The sequence below is a fragment of the Vombatus ursinus genome, unplaced genomic scaffold (genome assembly GCF_900497805.2).
Source record: "Vombatus ursinus unplaced genomic scaffold, bare-nosed wombat genome assembly UNPS02014841.1, whole genome shotgun sequence".
NCBI classification, from domain to species: Eukaryota; Metazoa; Chordata; class Mammalia; order Diprotodontia; family Vombatidae; genus Vombatus; species Vombatus ursinus.
In genome coordinates, this window is record NW_020954619.1 from 12,155,086 (window position 1) to 12,180,330 (window position 25,245).

Here is a 25,245-nt window from a genome sequence, read left to right on the forward strand (position 1 = left end):
ATCTATACTTGATCCTGTATTGTGTAATATTTTTTATAAATGACTAGAACAAATGCAATATGGCATACATGCTTATTTGATTTGAAGGTACTGCAAAGCTGGGAGTAATGGTTAACATATTCAATGACAGTGTCTAAAAAGATCTTGAGAGACTAGGTTATGGAGATAAATATAGCAACATTCAATTTAATATTATATAAATGCCAGATAGTAAAAATAATAATTTCCTACCTTTGGCTTTAGAAGTCACCTTCATAAGTACAAGGTGGAAAAGTGTGGTTAGATAACAGTTTATTTGAAAAAATTTGGGTGATTCAATGGACTGAAAATTCAGTGTGAGTCACCAGTGTGACCTGACAATCACAAAATGTAATGTGATCTTAGCTTGCATTAAGAGAAACATAACGTACTGAGGAAGGTAATAGTTCTATTGTACCTGCTCTGGTCAGACAACATTTGGAGTTTTGTGTCTAATTCTGGTTTCTACACAGCAATCACTCAAAATGTGTTTATTAACCACCTGCCAAGTGCCAATATATCAGAAATATAAATGCAAAGAATGAAGTAATCCTTATCCTTGAGGAACTTTTCTACTGGGGATACAATCTTCATGTGTGTGTATATATATATATGTATATGTATATGTATATATATGTACATACAGAATAAATACAAAGTAACTGCAAGGTAGTTAAATATGTGGTAGGGTGGGAGGGCAGGAAAAGCTTTGTGTAAAAGATGGCACTTGAGCAGTATATTGAAGGAAGAGATTTGTTCAATGAGGCAGAAATGAAGAGGGTGAATTTTAGGTGAATTTTATGCATTGGAAACCATTGCAAAGCTATGGAGATGGAAGCTGGAGTGCCACGTGTTAGGAACAGGGAAAAGACTAGTTTAGTTGACCTGAGAGTGCTGGAAATGAGTATTGTTTAGTAATGTTCAGAAGATAGATTGGGGCTTGGTAGTGAAGGAAGAATACTGTCAAGCTGGGGAAATCCAGAAAAGAGTGACTAGGATGAGGGACCTCAAGGCCATTGTCACTAGAATATACTGATTGAAAGAACTAGAACTTAGAGAAGATAAGGCTTTATAGAAGTGGATTAACTTGTGTTGCTTAACTTCACTAGACAGAACAAAGTATATTGAGAAGCTGGATGAGATAGACTTAGGCTTGAAGTAATGAAAATTTTCTTTTCCACTGGAGATAAGAGTTCTTCAGTTAAAGTCTTAAGGTAAAGGTTAGTTGACCGTTTGTTGGCTATGCGGATAATATTCCTATATGAGTACAATTTGGCCTCTGATGTCTTTTCTAATTCTGAGATTTTATGACATAATTGATAAGAGTGCTGGACTTGAGAGTCAGGAAGACCGAGTTTAAACCCTACCTGTGATAATCACTTAGCCTCTCTAAACCATAGTGCTTATTGATAAAATGGGCAATAGTGAGTCCTGTAGGATCTTCATCATAGGATTATTGTGTGGTTCAAGCATATGCATATGTATATATGTTATATATCTTTGTAACTTTTGAAGTGCCATATCAGTGCTACCCTCTAGAACTGTACAAAATAAACTTAATATCTTTTCCATTTGAGTAGCCTTTAAGTATTTAAAGACAGTTATCATGGCCCTTGTATGTCCTCTCTTTTTGATGTTAAACATCCCAGTTTCCTTCATCTATTTCTCATGTGACATGGTTAAAAAATTCCCTTACCATCCTTCTCATGCTTCTCTGGGTGTGCTAAAATTGAGTGGTATCTCTTGTAGAATGAGATGTTGAGATTGTAGAATAGATTATAAACCATGCACACTACAGTGAGGCTATTTCCCTTGCTATGAATACATACTCTGCTGGGATACCACCACGTGGTCTTCTGATTCATTGAGGATAGTGCTTTACACTAGTAGATAATTACTATCTTCTTATTTTTGAAGGAATGAAAAAAAATTGTGTTCAGGAGTTTGAACTACCAGCATTATACTATCTAGATAACTGGAAAATGATTTGTTATGGAATCTTAAAAATTCATACACACTTGTAGGTTTAGTTACAGAGTGAGATGGATATATCATTCAAAGACAAAATGAAGGAAATTGGCATTGGCCAAGGAAATAGGAAAAAAAATGTCCAGGAATGCCTATTCTCATAATCAATACACTTATTTCTTCAGTGTCCATCTCCTATGCAGGAGAACATGATTTGAGTGATTTCTGAAGTGTAAGATATGGAATTTAATTACTTTCACCCAGAGAATAAAAATGTTTTGATCCAGAGCCATCTTAATGGTATACTTCTACATTCACAGCATTTTCCTTTTTCAGTGGACTTGCATTTAGCTTGGAGAAAAAAGAAAGTCTAGGTCATTGTGGAAACCAGTTTGTATTTGTCATTGGACTTACTCTTGGCCCACCAGGCAAGACTTTCCTTTGAACCAAAGAGATTGATTCAGATGTAGGACTCCTTAAAATATACATTTCTTTTTTCTACACTCTCTCACTTCCCCATGGGAAGAAAAAAACTTAGGCAAATGAAAAAACAAGCCAGATGTGCAGGGTGGACAGGAGTAAAAAATCTGGAGAGCTGCAGAAACATCTGGATGAATTTTGTTGCGTAGATATAACCTCAGTGGTTCTTGATGAAGAACTCATTTGCAACATGTTGTGAGCCTAGTAACTTGTGCATATTATGAAGGGAAACACATTTAAAAAACAGAAAGACCAAAAAGTGGCAATACTGTTTCTTTCTGCTTTTTTAGTAAAACATTTTATGATAAATGTTCTGTACATACATAGGATGATGAGGGACTAAGGAGATAAGGAGACAGTAGACAATGAAAAGGACAAGAATTGAATGAAGAGGAGTGGGAGAGAAGTATTTTGAATATAATAGTTGAAACTAATGCACTGATATATTTACAACATTAACATTGAAATGTTTAGCATATGGTTAGTCGCCTTCACTATTTATGCTTTTTGTTGATTACCCCTGCACAATGAGAAGATGACTTCATCAAGCTATTCCAAATAATTTCTCAATGTTTCCCCTGAGAGGCTACAATGAATTCATAGGTTGAAAGTATTACAAATGATCTAAATTGCTTTTCTCAGTGGTATTATTTTTGCACTTGTCTATGATGACTCATCTTTCATTGTGTTGCCCTACTACTTAACTAAGTCCTTCTGTCCCTTGCATTAATTAAACTAAATATAACTGTGTCATCAGCTAATTTCACCTTTTTACTTCCTATCATTCAGTAACTGCCCAAACAGATCATAATTACCAACCCCTAACATATTTTTCTTTTAAGAATTGCATGTTTTATTATTGCCCTTTGTTTTGTATTCTTGAATCAGTCAGCCTAGTACAGCAGACAGGGTTTTATAACACTTTGTGGTTATAATGTTTTCTTATGGAGGTTACTATGAATGACTCCTATGAAAGATTTTTCAGGAAGTTGGATAAGTTACAGTTCTTTTCAGTCACTATATTGCTCACTCTTTAAAATTGAAAACATATTTCCAGACTTGGAGGGCCAGGGGAGTCATCTATTCCTATTAAAATTTCCTCATCAATATTGAATGGGGATCACCATACTTATATAGTGCTCTGAGGTCCATGATTGAATAGTACTATCATTATGAGGTCCATGATTAAATGTTGTATCATTAGCACTGATCATTCTTGATGCTTGGGTAAGCAGTTCATAGCATTTAGTCCAAAGAAGGCACTCAGATAAATCCCATTTTAGTGGCATGAGGACTACTTGATGTTGCCATGCCCCACTCCCCACCACTTCTGAGAACTTCCATTTTAGTAGATTCTGTTACCTTTTTTTCATGGTATCACCATTAAGACCACATTGCATAGGAGATGTGGTTCCATGGCTGAATAAACTATAGGCAAAGGAAGGCAAGTGTGTACTTGGCCATACGGCTAGGTTCTTAGGAGAGGGCTAAGTATTTCTGGCTTAAGTAAGATTTAGGTGGTGGTTTAGGCTAGGGAGCAGTTGGGGATGAAAAGGCATTTGTGGAATATATTTCTATCATAGGCTTTCAGAAACTTATCATCATCATTATGCTCACTGCCACCACCATCACCACCATCACTAAGCGTATAATTACCATTTTAAAGAGCACTAGTTTTTGAATAAGGGGATGTGGGTTATAATCCCAACTCAATTATGTAGTACTTGAGCAGATCACTTCACTGAGCAACTGAGAGGAGCCTTAGTTTCCTTATCGGTAAAGTGAGGGTTTTGGATTAGATGATCTCTAAAGTCACTTTCAGCTCAAAATCCTATGATCTTAAGGGTTGAATTATATCTTGTACTCTGGTAGACACTGTAGCCAGAGATTAAATGTCTTGTAATCTGTTTATTCCAAAGGGATCAGTTATTTGAATAAACCTCACCTTCTACCTCTGCCCTGTTACAGAAAGCAGGAAACGTCCTTTGCTAACCAGTCTGTGAAGACACTCTGTATATTGCTATTATATCAGTTCATTTTCCAAACTTTTCCTTCTTAAGAAATCTACTGGGTTAGAAAAAAGGCCACAAGCACTTTAACCATCTCTCCAGTGCTATTAAAACAAAACCAGCTGGTCTAGGAGAAGGAAAACAAAACACAAGGCGTCCTACTACAAAGCTTTTTGGTTGCTAATAAAAACAGTGGTTTGTGGTATTTCCAAAAATGTTTAGTACAAGTCAATCTCTGAAGGTCTAGGAGGAAATACAAACAGTGGAAGCTCCCAGATCTGTCAAAAGTTAAAGAACATTTCCTCTCAATCCAGCATTCAATGATAATGAAAGGCATTTTGGTAAAAAATTAAATGAAAAGAAAGGCTTTGGTGATCATGTAGGCCAATTCTGGTGTTACATTCATTTTTCTGTAGCTTTCAAAAAAATGGTTGTCTATTAAAGGAAACACGGATATACCCAGATGCCTTGAGTTGACTTATTTTGTTGTTTTCTTAAAATATATACAGAACTGTACCACATTGCTTACTCTCTACTTAAATTATGTAGCATAGTACTGAATACAGACTTGGCTGTTTAAAACACATGGTGAGACAGTATTACTTGGAAAATAAGAGTTCTTTCTCTGATACTAGAAGGATATTTCCACAAATTATATCTTCAATTAAAAAAATCCATTACTCTAAAAAAGTAAACGTTCAGAATACAAATCAAATGGGTGCCCAAAATGTCTGGCTGTGAAATACTCAGTAATCTTTCTTCCTCTTCTTTTTCTGCCTATCTCCTGTTTCCATGGGGATTCCTCAGAAAAAGATTCTTCCCCAGATCATCACAAAGCTTTAAGGCAGGAGAAAGAAAGAGGGTTGTGAAGAAAAGTTTGAACATGGAGACAGAAACTTGATGTGTGTTATTTTAAACAGACATCAGACGGAACACTTTGTTTTCTAACACTTTCAGCAGCAAAGGAATCCCCCAAAAGATAGAGTCTGGTGATCTGCCAGAATAATAAGGATTACTTAAGAGGTGACAAACTCACTTAGCAGGATGGGGAAAAAAACAACAACAAAAAACAACAAAATCCCCCAAAATACTTTTAAGAGTGATTTTCTTGGATAGACTTAGAGATTTATCAATTTATTTTTGATGTTAAATATCCAGGGTTAAGAGATAATTTTATGATCAAATTCATACTTTTATAGACCCTAGTCAGAACTCAATGATACCCCTATTAAATGTGTGCTCCATTACTGTGCAAGAATAGGGCTTACGTTGCCAGTAGATGGCTGCCTCATTGAATGAAAGAAAAAAGCATTTATTAAGCACTTACCCTATGCAAAGAACTATGCTCAGCACTAGGGGTATAAATAGAAAAGCAGAAATGGTTCTCGCTTTTGAGCTCATATTGTAATGGGGCACTGAAAACAGAAATGGTGAAGGGTCAGTGCTTATCTCAAGGCCTTGGGTTCAGAATTCTGGGCTGTGTCCATCCAGATCTCAGAAAAAGTAATGGTTGAGGTAGTAGTAGTGGTTTGGCTTGCCTCCCACAAGCTACCTCCTGTTTTTCCTTAAGCATACCTTCAGGTTTTGAGGAATGCTTCTAAATATCTACTCCCTAACCTTTCTCTGCTTTTTAAATTATTCCCACATCCTTCAGGGAGAAAGGGCAGCATGATATAGTGGCTAGAGAGACAAGAAAACTATATTGAAGTGCTGCCTCTGACACATGCTGGCTGTGTGACTCTGATAAGTCACATAACCTCTTAGTCTCCCAAGTCTTTCTAATATAAAATGCAGAGCAGTTGCTGAACTGAGTTGGTAGAGGGAGTTTCCTTATGGGAAGTTCAGTGAACCCGTGAAATTATAGGTTTGAACCAAAAAACAAAAGCCAACTAGAATAAAAAATATCTTGGGGTCCCTGAAATTCTGTTATTAGAGAGCAATTTCATTTTGGTTGATATGTCTGTTACGAAAATACTGATGGAAGATTTAAACCTTAACTTGTTATCAGTTGACCCCTCAAAGGAGGGGAGCAGTTTTTCAGTTTCCTTTTCAAATCTAACTGCCAGCCAAGAGGAAGGTTTTGTGGGGATGGGATATGGAAATATGTGCCTGTGATAGGTTGGAGGTCCAGAGAGTTAATTAAGTAGAAGTTGTTAAATGTTTACTGTATGCCAGACATTTTGCTAAGTGCTGGCACATAAAGAAAGAGAAAAACCAGTTCCTGCCCTCAAAGAGCTTACAGTTTAATGGGGGAGACAACATGCAAACAACTATGTACAAACAAGATATATACAGGATAAATTGTGCGAAGTCTCAGAGGGAAGGCACCAAGGTTAAAGAGAACTAAGAAAGGCTTCTTCTTGCAGAAGATGGAACTTTAACTCTTGAAGGAAGCCAGAGAAGCTATGACGTATGGATAAAGAGGGAGAGACTTATGTCTGTAGGACAGTAAGCTCAGAGTCAGGGGATAGAGTGATGTGTGCAAGGAACAGCCCGTGTCATTGGATCAGAGGCTATGTGGAGGAGAGTAAGTAAGGTATAAGAAGATTGGAAAGGGCTAGATTATGAAGGGTTTTGAAAGCCAAAGAGAGGATTTTATATTTGACCATGGAGGTAATAAGGAGCCGCTGGAATTTATTGAATAGGGAGATGATATAGTCAGCTCTGTATTTTAGGAAGATCAGTTTACAACTCTTTAGAGGATGAATTGTTGTGGCGAGAGACTTGAAGCAGGGAGAACAACTAGAAGTTCTATTGTAATAGTCCATAGAGAGGAGAGAGGGTTGCTGAAGACAAAGTTACAATTTGATGCAGAGCTAATGTTAGATAATCAATGGGTTGTTTTTAGAGAAAAGGAACAGTTGTGATATAAAGGCAAGGGCACAATATTTGGATTTAGTTTGAATTCCAGCTGAACCCCTTAACCACTTGCATGACCTTGGACAAGTTACAGTTATTCCTTCCACATCACAACATTATAGTTTTGATATTTCAAGGATTGGCATAAGAAATTAAATGGGAATTTTGGGGGAGTTTGTAGAAGCAACAGATGACATGTGAAGGCCAAGAGATGACACAGAACCTATGACCAAATACTTAACCCAAATTTTACAATAAGGTACTGTAAATACTCCATAAAAGAAAAAAGAAAAAAATTCAGACTTTTCTTTTTCTTTTCTTCTTTTTGGTATGAAAGGAGGGCCAAAAATTTTTATGTGGATTTTCCAGCTTTCAGGAATGTTATACCCTGCAATATGGAAGGAATAACTGTACCTCTTTGGGTTTCAGTTTCCTTATATAATCGCTAATATTCCTTTTAGCTCAGTATTTGATGCATGATGTTTTCCACTGAAGCATTCTGCTTTATTTTCTTCTGTACTATTTTGAAGGCCAAGTGGATTAAGTAGAGGGAAGAGAAATGGAAGGGCTACATCCTGATTTTACCACTTACCAGTCTTATTTTGGCAAGGAATAAGTCTCTGCCCAGCTTTTACATTCAGGAAATGGGTAGAATTTGAGTTTTGTTGATAGGGACAGACCTCATTAAAATTGTGAAGTAGAGAAACACTAGCTTGATCAAAATATACCTAGTATCTAGAAATCTCTCTATACCATAAACTCTTCTACTTTGCAAATGACATAGAATTCCAGAAAGTTAGCTGGTAGCATTAGTTATAAACTATCTTGTTCCTGAGGTTCTAGGAAATTGTTGATAATACTTCACATTTTTCCCTAGCACTATCCAGAAAGCTGAAACCAGGGGACCAATGGTATTTTAGTCTTTGATGGGTACACCACTCAGATGTATTTACACGCTAGAACTAGGCTTCATTGAATTCAGAGCACATGTTGAATTCTTTAATACACAAATCCACCTGCCTTAATATTCACCAGCTGCGTCTTCTTAGGGCCTGCTGAGATAGCAAGTTACCCAATCAGACTTCTCCAAACCAGGGCCAGATTTTATTTTTACTCAGTGGTGCCAGGGTGTGGAGCACCACTGCACTTTTGTCCTTTACTGCTTAGCTGAAAATGAGCTAATGATGAGGAAAATATTCTTATTGTCTACAAAAACCACTTTGGAATGGTGACTTTCCCTTCAATCTCTAGGAAGTTATGGATGGAATAATTTTCATCTATTCTCTGAACATAGTTAATGTGTAATTCCATGTGTGTTATATTCCAGCTCATGATGCAGGAGAAAGAATGCTTTACTTGAAGATCTGAATTTATAGTTGTGGGACCAAAGTCTCATGCTACTTATTATGATTTTGGGCAAAGTAACTTAACGTTTCTTGACCTCAGTTTCCTAATCTATAAAGTGAGGAAATTAGATGGTTCCCTCTAGTTCTAGAAAAGATTCTGTGAATTATTCCTTTTGGTAACCTATATGCCTAGAGGAAATAAGCTTGATGAAGAAAAAAAAATTCTTTGTCACTCATGCTGTGAAATGGCATATTGTCTTTAGGAAGAGTGGAAGGAGGCAGCAAAGGCTCTCATTTTACTCCATAAAGCCATCTATAAATCCAGTGATATGTTTTTCTTTGAGCTCGTCAAGGCAAAATCAAGTGCAGTTTTTATTGAACTCTTGTAAAACTATATCCTGAGTTGGTATGAAGCAATGGTGATTTTAAGTAGAGGGGCAGAAGAGGGAAAGTAGAAGTGGTTGCTGTCATTTTGAGTGTCGTGTAAAGCCAAGTATCTATGCCCTTGTCACTACAATTTAGCTCATTAGCTAACTGTGTTAGCCTAGTAATCAGAATCAGTGCTGTATGGAAATGGGCATAAGGTAGTGAGGCCATGCCTTCACTGCTGGCCCCCCAATCAAAGCACAGTGCTGTGGAGGACATATTTACTATGCACAACAGGTTATTAATCACAAGACATGTCAGTCTCTCAGCTGAAAGCCAGCAGTTCATATCTCACTCCATGTGTTAAATATTAGGTATTGCTGAAATGCCAATGATCTGAAATCATTTAGGAGAGGGCAATGTATACCCTCCCTTCCTATCTTTCTCTCTTTCTTCCCTCCCCTCCTTCTTCCCTTCCCTCCTTCTTTTTCCTTTACTTAGTTGTCTGCCTCTGTTTGTAGTTGGTGATTGATTGTTTAGGAAACATCAGGCAGGTTCTTCCCTATTTTGCTAGAGGGTTAGAATACATACTGAGGTGTGCAGACAGCGAGTGAAGAGTACAATATATGTTTTATGGGCTAATGGACCCATTCACTAAATGGTTTCAAAGTAACGAACCTAAAAACTAAAACTCACGTTTGTATAGCACTTTATAATTTATAGAATACTTCAATATTTAAAAAAAAATGTAGCAGACCTGCAATTTCATTGGGAAAGAAATTCTGGTGTGGAAACTCCTTTCATTGATGCAGATCAGCACCTGTGCCACAATTTATATAGTCTTAGAGCAGGGGTTTTTAACTTTCTTTTTTTTGGTCATAGACCCCTTTACTCAGTCTGTTGGAGCCTGTGGACCCCTCTTGAGAATCCTATTTTAAAATGCATAAAATAAAATCATATAAAATTATAAAGGAAACCAGTTATATTGAAATACAGCTATCTAAATATTTTTTAAGAAGTTCACAAACCCTCAGTGAAGGTTAAATGCCTTGTCCAGGGACATGTAGCCAGTGTGTATCAATGACCACATTTCCTTTTAAAGCTGCTAAATGAGATTTCTGGTTCTTTCAGACCTACATCTTAGAAAATGTCTCATTCGAGACCTACTATGTCAAGGCAGATATTTGTTTTACAGACAAGGAAACTGAAGGTCAGAGAAGCGAAGGGTTTGTATGATGTCCTGGAATGAAGTGACAGGGGCAGGTAGGAACCCAGCATTCTGTGCCTAAGGCCTTTTCTTGGGGTCTTGGCCTTTCCTGGGGCCCCACTGCTAATCTCTGTGTAGGGAAAATGTAGTCAGCTAAGTTGTTTGTATCCTGACTGCAGTGGAAAGAGTTTCAGATTCTGCTCCTTCCTACCTGGAACAAATCCCTTGACTTCTTTGTGCTTTAGTTTCTCTTCATCAACACCATAAGACAGTTGGACTCAATGACCTCTCAGGTCCCCTCCATCACTAAATCTAAGATTATGGATATAGGTACCACCTGAAAATGGACATACATGTTTTGTGTGTGAATGTCTGTGAACATACATGGTGATCTCCTTTAAAGCAGTGAAGTAGACATATAATGTATAATTAGCACCTAACCTTCTTTTGTCTTTGGTTTTTACTTTTTTTTTCTATGAGTAGGGATAAAAGTTCCCAGGTAGATTATAACTCTTAAAGAGATTAAATGGAGTAATTTAAAAATTATATTTATCATTAACATGAATAGAGATGTTTTCCAAAAGCTCAAATTCAAAATTAATGCTGCATTAGAAGAAAACAGTGTTTCATTGGAGAAATTTGTGATTTTTATCCCATATAAAGAAGAGTGAAAAAAATTCTGTTTTGAGATCTAATCGCTGTTGCCCAGAATACTCTTTTTTGTTTTTCTGGAGCCCTAAATTTTCTTACTTAGTTGCTCCAGTTTTTAAACCTATCAGACCCAAGCATAAAAATATGTTTGCCCTATTTTAACTAATAGAAAAGAGGTTCAAGGTCACACCTGCAAAGTGCTAGTGCCACTTTCTTCAAATCAGTCTTGGACTAGAAGCCATTTCGATATCTCACCTGCTAATTTCTGGAGAAAACTGTATAAACTCATTCATTCAGTAAACATTTATTGAGTGCTTACTATTCATTAGGCCCTGTGGTCAGAGCTGAGAAGACTATTAATATTCCTTGCCCTGAAGAGTTCCTATATCACTGAAATTACAAATTCGGTGTCTATTTTTTATTCCTATATAAAAATGCATTCAAACACATATAAATAACTCTGATTAAAGTGGAATGGAATAAATATGAACAAGATAATTAGTACAAATGGGTATAACTGATTTAAAGTTATAGTTCATATATATTTTAACTTTTGTAATTTTCTTTATCTTAAGCCATTTTGACAGCTGATAAAGAAAAGGTACTAGGTCATAAATTAATCAAGAGATTTGGTGAAGACCCTTCGGAGTTTTCTAAACTCCTCCTAACAAATGATTTTTCTTTTGAAGGGGAGAGTATCTGGACCTGTGTTTTCATCATTGAACTTCTGGTATGGAAACCACTGCTGCCAATGAGAAGGTAAATCAGAAACTGTTGGTAATTTTTAATTTGAGGGAGTTGCCTGGGGCAATGGGAGATTATGTGATTTGCCTTGATGATACAGCTAGTATATGTTAGAAGGAAGGCTTGAATCCAGGGTGTTTAACTCTGACAGCCCTTTAACCATTATGCTATGCTGGCAGTTCAATAGAGAATTAAATTAAGTTAAAAACCCACAGGTAAGTCTAAGGTGTAAAACTCCATCAAGGCTTTTGGGACACTATTTTGATAGCCAAAAATATGTCTTAAAATGAATGATAGCTCAAGCAAACAACCTAGAGATTTAAAAATTAGATGAGCTAGTTGAAGTAATACTAAGGCAGAAACATGTAGTGACCTAAAAATGTAGTTTCTAATTTTACTTCTATAATCCAGGATCCTGGGCTCAGAATTAAATCCTCAGTGTTCATTTGTGACTGATTAGCCTCAGAGCACGTGCTGAGAGCAAATTCAGTTTTGCTTTCTATGTGGGCCTATTTAGGTCCTTGGCTAGGAATTGCACTCTTAATCCTAACTAACCACTTGGTAAATGAGCATAAATGAGTGAGAGAGTATGGATGGCATAAGTCAAAAAACTCCGTATGCATATACATATGGTGCATAATGTAAACCTGTGAATTCTCTGCTACTGAGAAAGCAGTTCAGAGTACATGTCCTGCTAATAGCCGTTGAAGTAAAATCATCTTTTTACTCCAAAGACATCTTCCTTCTGTTTCTTCTAGAATTACACTTAGATTGAGCATCATCTTTTTGTAACATGAAGGTGAGAGGCCATAAGGCAACTGTTAAGAGCAGGAGTGTCAGTCCCTAAGAGACCTTAGAACAGGAGGCAGCAAATCTGCCTTAAGCCAGAATGAATTTATCATCTTATATTCTTAACTTCTCTTTTATCCCTTTTCAGGTTAAGTATTTACTAAGTTAATAGGGAACAGGTGAAAACTAGGCTGCCTGAGTTCTGGCCCAAACAGATTATTTTTGCTTGCTGGTGTTTGTTGCTTGTTTCCAACAGTCTGCCTCCTTGACAGAGATTTGGTAGCATACAGAAAGGTAGTGAAAACAAGGAGTCAGAGATACTGAATTTTAATTTACTTCTACTTTTCACTCCTTGTATGGTGTGAAGGAAATCTCTTCTTTCTAAAGTTTGAATATATCAATCTTTTGGAAACAAACATTGTTGTAGATGTGAATTTCTCAAGGGGAAAGGACTGTCTTTTGCCATTCTTTGTATCCCCAGCACTTAAGTAGGCCCTTAATAAATACTTATTGACTAATTGACATTGCTTGTTGCTAAGTAATGTCTAGAATAAATGTGGGGTTTCTTGATTGAAGACCATAAATGCAGTGTCATCAAATGAAATAAAAATCTAAAATGCCATTTGAGTACTTAAATACTTCACCATTCTTTATTTAGAAATACAGAGTAGTATGAGCTGTTAAGATTAGCTGGTATCCAGATCGTATTGATTAACATTGAGAAAACAGTTTAGATACATTGCATGGCGTCTAGTCTAGACAAATAGACAACTGAAGCAATTAAATTGGCTGTTAATTTAAGTAAATAATTTCTTTTGCTCAATTAACTAGACATTGCCAAGTAAAGGTGTTGTCTTGCGTTACCTGAGTTACTTTATTTAGTTGATTGGATATGGATCTAGCTTGAGATACAGTGATCTTGTGTTGTCAGTCTTTAGTCAAAGAACAATGAAAGTAATTATAAATGTTAGTGACATTTAACACCCTTCAGGTGTATTTTTGTTCCCAGATTGATTATGTAAGAAATGTATTATCAGTTCCTCTTTACTCATTCATTCATGCATGCATGCATTCATTTATCTACCGAGTGCTTTCCTGGATTCTGTTTAAAATTTTTCAGTCAATATTCCTTAATGATACTCACCTATAATTTTTTCTGGTAAAGTACTTTATTTCTAAGTTTTTGAGAACAATTTGCGAAGTATAGGTACTAATTGTTCTTCAGAAGTTTAATAGAATTTTGCTATGAATCCATCAGGACCAGGAGTTTTTTCCTTTGGTATTTCCTTTACAGTTAGATCTGTTTCATTTTCAGATATCAGGTTATTTATGATCTCTATCTGGTCTTCTGATAGTTTGATATTTTCTATTATTAAAAGTATTCTGCTGTTTCTTTTGAGTTTTCAGTTTTGTTAACATGTAAGTGCATAATATGCTCTGATTTAATTTCTTCTGTTTTTGTTGTGATTTCACCTTCCTCATTTGCTATTTATTTGATTTTCCCCCTTTTTAAAAATCAGGTTAGCTAAAAGTTTTATCAACTTTATTAGTCTTTTCAAAGAACCAGCTTTTAGTTTTATTTATCATTTTAATTTTTTGTTTCTAATGCATTTGTTTTGCCTTCAATTTTTAATCACTTCTTTTGTGCTTATTTTATGTTTATTTGTTGTCTTTCTAATTTTCAAAAAATACACATTCAGTTCATTAATCCTTTCTTTTTCAATTTTATTAATGTATGTTTGCAAGGATGTAATTTTCTACCTGAGGACTGCTTTAGGTGCATCTTGGAAATTTTGGTATGTTGTTTCATCATTAGTTTCACATTTTTGTTTCTGTAAATTGTTTTTTAACCCACTTATTAGGATTTCATTGTAATTTCTCCATTTGGGCCTGTGCCTTTTGTTTGTGGTCCCTGAAACAGTTATTATCTTTATTGCAGTATGGGTTATATTATTGAATATATATCTTTTTTCACTTATGGTTAAGTTCAGATTTGTGGGGTAGATCAACTTGGGAAACATCCTGAGCTCCATTATTCAGAACACATTATTCTATTTTCTTGTGGATCTAGAAAGTGTGTTACTCAAATTTCCTTTCCTTTGTAAAACTTTAAGGTCTTTCCTGGTTGCTTGCAGAATTTTTTTTCTCAGAATTAAATTTTTAAATTTAATCACTGTATGTCTTGGAATTTATAGCCATGAGTTTTTTCCTGGATCTATAAATTCTTTCAATTGATTCAATTGATTTTTCATTTTCTATGTTCAGAAATTCTGGGAACGTTTCTTGTGTTATTTCTTGTATTGTGGTGTTCAGATTTTTTGACTTGTATTCTTCTGGGAGAGCTGTAATTCTTAGATTGTCTTTGAGTGTTCTTTCTTTGATATCAACATGTTTTGCTTGAAGAGAGCATGTTTTCTTTTGTTATTGCTTTTTGCTTCTCTTTTAGGTTGACCTTCATTTCTGTGTATTTGCATTTTGAATCAGTTGCTTTAAAACACTCTTTTGTTTCTTTGGTGAGGCATATCATCACAGATCCCAGTTTTTCTATTCTGTCAGTTATTTCTGCTGTCAGGCCATAAATTCTGTTCTCACAATTTTCATTTCTCCTTAAATCCACTCAGTGTGTTAAGGTTCCATGTTCTCCTCAAAATCTACCGGTTCCTCTGTCTCATCAAGTGTTGAATTGTTTTCTTTTGTTTTGCAGTATTTATTCATAAATGCCTGTACTTGTTTACTAGATATGGATGCCCTATTTCCTTCTACTGTTAGGGTTTTTCTAATTGATTTTTCTGCTTATGTTCAAGGTTTTTGAGTTTTCTTCCTCTTGAGATCCTTGGTAATTTCAGTTTTTCCCACTCTTATTTTCTACTTTTGCTCATTTTCTGACTCCCTCTTTTCCCCCGTAGTGGTTTCGTTGGGTGTTGGGTCTCAAAGTGTCTCAGCCTTCTCTCATACCGTACACATTCATTGTTCACTAGCCTAGGTCTCTGTCCCCTGGAGATTTAAGGTGGGGGGTGGTGGTGATATATAGTTGGCCATAGTTGGATGCTGGGTTCTTTCCCTCAGGCTTAGTGGAGTGCTGCATAACACCTCCATATATTCTATCCTGTTCTCTCTGTTCCTCAGTTGTCCGACCCAGCAGTTCAGTGTGTTGCCACTCTGATGTCACCACATCCAGCAGTGATTTCTGCCATTTGGAGTTTGGATCTTCAAGGCTTTAGGAGGAGGGGAGTGTCAAAGTGTGGGGTTGAGCTATATTTCAAACCCAGACTTGTATCCTACTCCTTTCTCTTTGTTTCTCAGCTCCTTAGCTGAAATCTTTGGCAGCACAAAATGCTGACTGCTGCCATGGTGCTGACCAAGACCCCAGCAAACTTCTATAGCCTAGAGCCCAGATATTAAAGGGGGGGGGGAGACTGAGATATGGGGTTAGTTATTATTGTAATCCCATTTGGGATTGACTAGTACAGCTTTGCTACTGGTAGTGTGATGGGAAGAGAGGGTACTGAATGAGCTCATTAGGCAACAGTTAATTTTTTTAAACCTTCTTTACCTCTAGGTGTCTTAGACCAGTGGTGTCAAGTTCTTATAGAAATAGAGGCCACTAAAACTATACCTAAAGATTCCTGTAGGTCACATATTGACTTAGAAAACCAGATATTAACATTATCTATGTTTTATTATATTTTTATTTATTTTGTTAAGTATTTCCCAATTACATTTTAATCTGGTTCTGCATAGGCTATGTATTTGACTCTGCTTTCCCAGGTCTTGGAGACAGGAGAAATAGCTTTATCTTTGATGTATAATTTGTATTTTGGAGACGTTTGAGAAGTCATGATGATAGGAGAAAATATCTAGTCCATCATCTTGTTGATCATGTGACCCCCCACCCACGAAACATTTTTGTCATAGGGGAAGATACAAAGCTTAGATAAGACATTGTCACTTCCCTTGTGGATATTACAATTAATTAGGAAGATAAGAGGCAAGCACAGATAATCGTTTTTCAGGAGATAGGCTCCTTTAACAGTGTTGTTCACACCTCATTTTTGCCTGTTTTTCCTGTGTGATTCTCATTTGTGTTTTTCCTTAAATCCTCTTTGCATTGTTTACCTATAGTGTAGAAGATATATCTTTAGGATTTTTAAAGTTCCATGGATATCAATGTAGCACTTAAGTTGTCTGTCCATCTTTTTACTCCTTGTACTTGCTACCTGTTTAGTAGAAGTTACAGGAAGGTAGATTTAGACTTCCTGGCAAAGTACTTCCTAAGGAGAGCGGTCCAAAAGTGAAATGAGCTGCCTTACAAGATGTCGCATCACAGAAAGTCTTCAAGCAGAGTTTGAATGCTCGCTTAGCAGGTGAACTGTAGATTAGAATCATGCTTAGGGATTTTGCCACTAATATCTTTTCCAACTCTGAAATTCTATGATTCTATGTTAGGATTGTGGAAAATTTAAACTGGATAGTGTTTTATCTGTTTTGTATTATCTTTATGTTTAAAAAATGATTTGAAATTATTTCCTAACAGACGGGAAAATGTTTTTCTCATTCAATTCCAGATGAATACTGAAAAAGTAATTATAGAAAACAAATTCCCTTTGAGTAGAAACAGGGAAAAAAGTTAATGCTCTCCTAGAATGTGTTTGCTGAGGGGAAATATATCAAGGAAGATCTACATATTAATTTTGCACAGATATTGTATTTTATGTAAAGCAGTTTTATTATTAGTGGTAGCTCCATAATTAAACAAAGGTGGGCAGAAAAATCAGTATGACCACACGTCTTTATTGAGCTATGTGATGTTGCCAAGAGGATCAGTGATCAAAAAGGGAAATAGTGAGGTGGATTAAGAGGTGTCACTGATAAATTTAAGGGTATGCTCTCAAATAGGGCCTTTCCTGTCAATCAGCTAAGGCATCATGTGGGTCTTAAGCAATATTGAAAGACAGAATTTAACAGGTCCACCACAGATGGAATAGTTTGCATCCTAAAGTCATTCAGTAAATAAAAATCAGAAAGGATAAGTCTAAGGAGGCCCTCTGTTGGTGAACATTTTAATTATACATCTCTGTGCACAGAGCAGCATCATTTCAGTCTGTCTGAAGAAAAAAAAGAGAGCCTGCTCCACAAAGAGTTCTTTTTGTTTGATGAATGATTGACAGTATTTAACTTCACCTTTCAAATTAAATTCCCCCATCCTTTTCCTCTAAGTCTTCTGGCTAAATTCTCCAAAGCATTTTATACCTCCTCACATTTATAGACTACTTGCTTCATCTGCATAAGTAATTTAATTCAGTGCACAGAATCACAGAATGCCAGAGGAAGGTACAACAGTGGCCACTTAGTCCAACTTGTATTTGAGAAAGAATTCCCTTTACTGCATCCAGTAGTCATCCAGCCTCTGCTTGAAGATTCCCAGTGAAGGGAGATCCAACACCTTACAAGGAATCACATTCTCCTTATGGGTTGATCTAATATTACAAAATTTTTCCTTATGGTAAGCTTAAACTTACCACTTTGAACTATTACCTCTTGTTCTGTCTTCCAGCACCAAGTAGAACAAATCTAATCCCTCTTACATTTGACAGCCCTTCAAGTACTTAGAGATTTTGACATTCCTTTGAGTCTTCTTTTCTCCATTTTCTTCAACCAGTCCTCATATGACATGAACTTTGAGGCCTTTCACCTTGCTAGCTCCTCTGTGAATACTTCCTGACCAGTATCTTCCTAGAATGTGTGCCCCAAACAGAATATAGTACTCTAGAGGTGCCATTTACTGCCTGGGTGACCCTGGACAGGTCCCTTAGCTTCTCAGAACCTGAGTTTCTACATTTATAAAGTGAAGATGTGAATCATCTCTAGGTCCCTTGTACCTTTAATCTAGGTTTAATCTACCTTAATCTACCTTTAATTTAGGATCTTATGGTCTGTCTAGAGCAGGGGACAGTGGGACTGTCACCACATATTATAGATACATGCTGTGTCCATTGTAATACATGGAATGTTGAGGAAAAAAGAGAATATCAACAGTTGAGTAGATTAAAGAAGACTTCGTGAAGGAAATGGCATAAGGAAGCCTGTAAGGAAGATAATAATATGAGAGATGGTGATGAGATGGGAGTGCATTTGAGGCATAGGGTCAGCTTGTGGGAATGAATCAAGTTTGGAGTCATCCAATTCTAGGAACAGCAGGTAGTCCAGATTGATTATAGTATAGAGTTCATGAAAGAGAGTAGTAGCAAACAAGACTGGAAAAAGAGGTAAGAGCCAGAGCATGGAAGACTTAGAAATTAGTATTTGTTGTATAGACAAAGGGGTAGCTACTGAATAGTTTTGAATATAGGAGTGATATAATCAGACTTGTGCTTTAGGAGAATTATTTTGGCAGTTGTATGGAAGGTGGTTTGGGGAGAGGAAAGATCATAAGCAAGAAAACCAATTAAGAGGCTATCAGAATAATTCAGGGAAGAAAGAGGGGATATGAACTAACACTAGGATGGTGGCTACTTGAAGACAAGTGGTCAGTTGTCTGAGATTTTGAATTAGCATTGACAAAATTTGACAACTTACTGGACATGAGAAATGAAGGAGAAGAAAGATTAAAGATTTACTCTGAAGTTGGTGGTAACCTGTGTTGACTGATAGGATAATGAACCCTCAAGAGGGATAGGAGGAGTTTGGACCGACAGTTTTAAGGAGGGTGAGGGGAAGAAAATGAATTCTTTCCAGTGCTTTATCTCAATGCTGTCCTATAGTAAGTACTTCATAAATTACTTGAGTTGTTTGAGGCATGTTCAGTTTGAAACAAATATGCTGTGTTCTGGTGGAGACATCCATCAGGCTATTGATGGTGTACAGTTCAGGAGAGAAATTGGGGTTGGATATATAGATTTGGGAGTTATCTGTATAGAGATAATGATTAAATCCAGAAGTGGTGATTAGAGCTTTAGCAAAGAGTGTATAGAGACAGAAGTGAAGAGAGTCCAACAAAGAGCCCGAAGTATCACCTTTGTTGTAGAGTCAGGAAATGGAAGATGAGGCAGCAGGGGAGACTGACAAGTAGTCAGACAGATAGGAGATGGATAGACAAAGGATTTTTTGTGGAAAGATTATCTAGAAAGATGGGTGGTCAACAGTATCAAAAGCTATGGAAAGGTCAGTGGAGTTGATGGAGGATACATTCCCAAAGACCATCAGATTTAGCAATTAAGAGATAACCTTGGAGGGAAAGTTTCTTAAAAAAGAGAAGGTAATAGAGGTTGACTTTGGGAAGAAAGTTCATCTCTTCTTCAGAGACAGGAGTCAAGGCATAGAGGATAGATGATAGTATAGACAAATTTAAGTTGTAGAGTAGGGCCGATGAGGGGTGTTACGGTGCATGATATATATTTTCTCAGTAAATTAGGAATTGAAGACATCTGATGACAGAGGGGGTGGTGGAAATTTGGAGAGATTTAAGAGAGAAGGCTTAGAACACCTACTGATGGGAATGGGAGAGATGGTCATGTAGAAGATGAGCAATTAGAAAAGTTTTACTTGAATGTACATAATTGAAGCAAAATTACATTTTTTCCTTGTCTTTGCCTTAATTCTCAATGTTGCTTTATGGATTTCATATACAACTTAATTACAGCTTTTTATTTTTAGAGGTAGGTTGCATTTTGAATAAGCTTTAACTTCATACCTCGGCCTTGGTGATAAATGAGGCAGCTGCTGAATGGTTAGTACAGAGGTGGGGAACCTGCAGCCTCGAGGCCACATGTGGCCTTATAGGTCCTCGGGTGCAGCCTTTTGACTGAGTCCAAGTTTTACAGAACAAATCTTTTTATTAAGGAGATTTGTTCTGTGAAGTTTGAATTCAGTCAAAGGGCCTCACTTGAGGACCTAGAGGGCCACATGTGGCATTGAGGCCCCACACCTGGCTTAGTACTTACATGCTTAATCCAGGCTTTCAGTACTTCAGGACCAAGGAGAAGGTATATGGTTTTTGGCCTCATCAGAAAACACAGTAGCAATAGTATAGGACAGAATGGGGGATAGAAAGTAGGGTTATCTGATAGTGAAAGGGACAAGTTCAAACAACAAGTATTTATTAAGTGCCTGTTATATCCTAGGCACTGATGACACAAATACAAAGAATAAAACAATCCCTACTCAAAAAGAGCTTATATTTTAATGGGGCAAAGACATGGGGATGGGAGGTGAGCAATAATAATAGTACTGTTTATGAGTGATAGAGAGAAGGTCAGTTGTCTGAATGGGAAAGTGGGAATGAAGAGGTGGAGTACAGTAAATGTGCAAAAATTGATTGGATCCAGGTTGTGAATTGCTTTAAAAACTAAACAGAGGAGTTAATTTTTTTCCCTAGAGACAACAGGGAGTCCCTGCAGTTTATTGATGAGGGGAGTGATATGGTTAGATCTACATTTAAGGAAAATCATTTTGGGAGCTTGTGTGAAGGGTGAAGTACAGTTTGGAGATACTTGAGGCAGGGAGACCAATTAGGAAGCCATAATAATATTCTAGAGATGGTGAGGACCTGGTCTAAAGTTGTGGTCATACGAGATAGGTCAAATGTGAGAGATGTTGAAGAATTAGAAATGGCAAGATTTGGTAACTGACTGAATAAGGAAGATGAGGAAGAGTAAAGAGTTTATGAATCAAGGAGACATGGAGAATGGTGGTAGCCTTAGACAAAAACAGGGAAGTTTGGAAGAAGCATGGGTTTTGAGAGATAGCTCGTTCTACTTTGGACATTTTGAGTTTGATATGTCTCTGGGAAATCCAATTTGAGTTGGTATGAAGAACTGATTAACTGAATCATGGGGACTATGCTCATATTTGATAGAAAGGCTTGATCTTTGTTCCATTTCTCTGTCATTTCATTTAGTCCTAGCTGGCATGTGAATTTGCTTCTTATGAGATTTCATTGGAGGAAAAAATAATTTTTTGGCTTTTGTCTAATGAACATGTATTTATTAAGTTCTCAGCAGGATGCTTGATCTGAGGGGGTGGGGAGGGAGGTGAGGAAGATACAAAATAGATATGAGACAGGGACCCTGTCCTCAAGGAATTATTGAGTTGCATGCTCTTAGAGGCCACCCAACATTTGTTAGGATGAAAAATCAAGTCTTCTCTCTGGGTTCATTTAACTGTGTAAAGTATTATACACAGGAGATGAAAAAGGGGCTACAGCGCATATGTTCTACATTGTTTGTCTGCAGTCCCTCAGTCTATGCATTAACTCCTCACCAGCCTAGCTTTGGAGTGAAGGGTGGCTGTTTTTGCATAAACACTGTCATTTTAGTGGCACTGCTATTTCATCTTTGAACCATGGCATCAAAGAAACATTGACCTTATTCTTGTTGCTTGCCTGTCTTTGAAGCGGATGACTTTGCATTGCAGATTAAAGTGAAGACATTCATCAAGAAACAGATCTGGCAAATCACTCCCCAAACCCTGGATGAAACAAAGCTTTTCAGGCTTCGAATACAGTTGCACAGCAGAGTGAGCCAAAGATGAAGGCTTTAATGCTAGTCTCCTCAGATCCCTTAAGTAGCAATAGCAGGGCAATAGTGTGGACCTTTTAGTTTGGGGTAACTTTACCGTGTAAGGTAATTACTAAGTTAGTTTTCTAGGCAGAAAAAAGAAAGTAATGGCAGGATTCCCAACCTGTGCTCTTCATTCCTCACTTCAATTTAAATAAAGCAAACATTTGGAAAAATTAGGTCCTCACAATAATGTTCTCTGCACATTTGTTTACTTCAAGTGAAAGTCTTAGTAGAGTAGTAGCTGTAAAAGGCCGAATAAATTGTAAGCTTTACATTTACTATATCATTGCATTTTTCTTCTGTGACTACTGATGACTCTTTTAAAAGGGAGTAGGAACTCTTCCTGTGTACTTTCTTTCTCCCTAGGGCTTAATAAAGTGCAGGCAACATGAAGTTGCATTTTAAGAGAGAAGAGTACCCAACAGGTATGCCATATTTAAAAAACAAGTAATATATAAACTAGCATAAAAACAAAAATAAAACCCACTAAATTGGTATAGTAAATTCAAATGGGATTATTTGCCCTAGATTTGTTAAATTGGTATCTTGTACAGTTCATTTATAACAATCTGATTTACAGAAACTCATTTTATGTGAGATATATCATAACAAAGTACAAATAAAATGCTGGTACATGGTTGAATTTTGTCCAGGCACAAGAAAGACAGAAACAGCCCTGTGAGGCAAAGTAAATATGATCTGTTATACATTTGTTGTCTTACCATTTGTTGTTCCGTCTAGTCCCATGATAGATTTCATAGACCTGATTATTTGCTCTGCTATAGGTGCAGACATAGATGTAGCATAAACAGCACTATGTGAATAAACTCTTAAATAATCCACCAGGTCCTGAAATAAAGTAAAAAAAGAAAACCAAAATATAAATAAAATAAACTTTAGACTTGTGTGTGTGTGTGTGTGTGTGTGTGTGTGTGTGTGTGTTTTGCAAGAAGTGGTAATCTTCCCCATGGCCCACTTTACATCTATTCAAAGGGGAAAGAAGAGTAGACTAGTTTGACAGGAATGTAGACTGCGTAGAGGGAATAATGTAAAACACGCTAGAAAAACAGTAGGTAGTAGTATTAGTTTTTGTGTGTGTGAACACACAACAATTCATTTGTTTTCCCTGACGTCATTAAATACTGTGTTATCAAAACATTGCTATCATTGCTATTCCCAGCACTGTGTGGGTACACGTGCACCTCCCACCCCCATACCCCCACTGATTGAATTGAGGAGACAGTACAGCTTTAATGAAACATCTAGGCCAGTGTTGATGTTGTTGTTGTTGAGTTGTGTCCAACTCTTCATGATCCTGTGGACCAAGCTGTCCATGGAGTTTCCTTGGTAAAGATGCTGCAGTGGTTTGCTATTTCTTTCTTCAGTGGATTAAGGCAAACAGAGATTAAGTGACTTGTCCAGGATCACACAGCTACTAAGTGTCCAAGGCTGGATTTGAACTTCGATCTTCCTGATTCCAGGCCCTTGGCTCTATCCATTGAGTCAGCTAACTGCCTCCTCGTCCAGTAATGGGACACAAAGTTGGAAAAGTAAATAGAGGTCAGATTGTAAAAGGTTTTTAATCCCAGCTTGATTTAGCCATTTGAATTTTATACAGAAGCAGTGGAGAATATTAAAAATTCTTGAGTAGTATTACTTGGGGACACAATTGTTAATAAAATGGTGATCTTCATTAGTAGGAAAAATCATTAGCCTTTGTTTCTTCCTTCTGATACCAAAATAAAACCTATAGGCAAAATTAATTAATTATTACTCCACTCACAACTTGCAATAATTTGACCAAAGGTCAAAGAGTGAGAAAATATTATTCTTTATTCTGTAGTTGGAATCCACATTTATGTGAGGCCCACCTCCTTCTCTATCAAAGTTATTTTGGCATTTTTACCTTTGTTCATGCCTCTTCTTTCCCTTGATACCTGGAGTAACTTGCCTAGCTCAGTCTTAGTGACAAGAGTAGTTTCTTCATAAATACTTGTTGATTGATTTTCTTTTCAGTTTTTCTCTTTCCCATTGGTTGTAATTAATTCATTCAAATATTTATTGATATATTCATGGCAATGTGCTGAGTTCCAAAAGGAATGAAGAAGAAGCCTAAGTTATAGATCCTGCCTTCTAGGATTTTACAATCTAATTGAGAAGAAAAGGCATATCCAGATGAAAGTTATGATATAGATACATTATATTTGCACAATGTTAGAAAAACAATACAAAGCAGAATACAATTAAGAGTCAGAATGAGCAGTAGAGAGAATAAGTGATGTTATGGTCCAAAGAATGGGGAGACTAATATGAATTAGTGATCAGGGATAACCTCATGGTGGTTCTGAGACCTGAGCTGGGTCTTGTAGGATAGGTAACACTTGGGAAGGTAGAGAAGAGAGAGAGGACATTCGAGGACAATAACTCAGGAAAAGGTATAGAGACTAGGGGATGATTTTGACATATACGTGAGTTATGATAAGCATCTGTCAGTGGAAGACTTTGTGTTGGGGAGCAGTGAGAGATGAGAGTGGATAGATAGAGATGGGGCAACATTTTGTGTCAGTTTTTAATACCTGACTGAGAAGTTTGCCTATTTTATAGGCAGTGTGGAACCATTGGAGGCCTGTGAACAAGAGAGTGACATGATGAAATTGGAATCTTTGGGAAGATTAGCTGTCAGTAATATAGGAAAGTTGGTGGGGGGGGGAGGGTTTGGAGGATGATAGTATTTGGAAACCAGAGACAGAGATTTGTTAAGAGACTGTTGCAGTAGATCTGGAGAGGATGAGAGGAATGATAAGATAAAGGCAATGGAAATGGGAAGATGAATTAGACTAGATAAGGGATGCAGAAGAAGGAGCAAAAATGACTCAGACTTCAAGCTTGAATTATTGGGAAAACACTAGTGTCATTATTTGGAAAGGAAACTGGTTTAAGAGCAGAGTGATAAATCTGAGCCTCAGCTCTTGTCCTCTTCTATGATGCCTTCCCAGATTATTAATCCGCATTGATCTCTCTCTTTTTTGAATTTCTGTAACACTTAAGTCTGTAGTATTTAATTTAACTTTTGAGAGGTAGTGAATATGTTTAGTGAGAAAGTGGTTATATAATTTCAGAGTTAATCTATGATGACATTATGTTTAGGGGTTGTGTATGTGGGAAAATGAGACAATCAGTGATTTGGCATTTGACAAGTCAAGTGCAGATCTGAGAAGCCCTGGTCAGATATAGCTGAAGGGGGTAGGATG

At 36.8% G+C, this 25,245-nt stretch overlaps 1 protein-coding gene across 2 annotated transcripts in view; it reads right to left on the reverse strand.

Moving 5' to 3' along the window:
* SPTLC3 (serine palmitoyltransferase long chain base subunit 3) overlaps positions 1 to 25,245 on the reverse strand; it is a 192,679-nt gene that overhangs the window by 29,443 nt on the left and 137,991 nt on the right. For both annotated transcript variants that reach the window (XM_027840439.1, XM_027840440.1), the window contains exon 9: positions 22,717 to 22,843. In XM_027840439.1, coding sequence (XP_027696240.1) covers positions 22,717 to 22,843 — 127 coding nt within the window. The remainder of the gene's footprint in view (positions 1 to 22,716; positions 22,844 to 25,245) is intronic.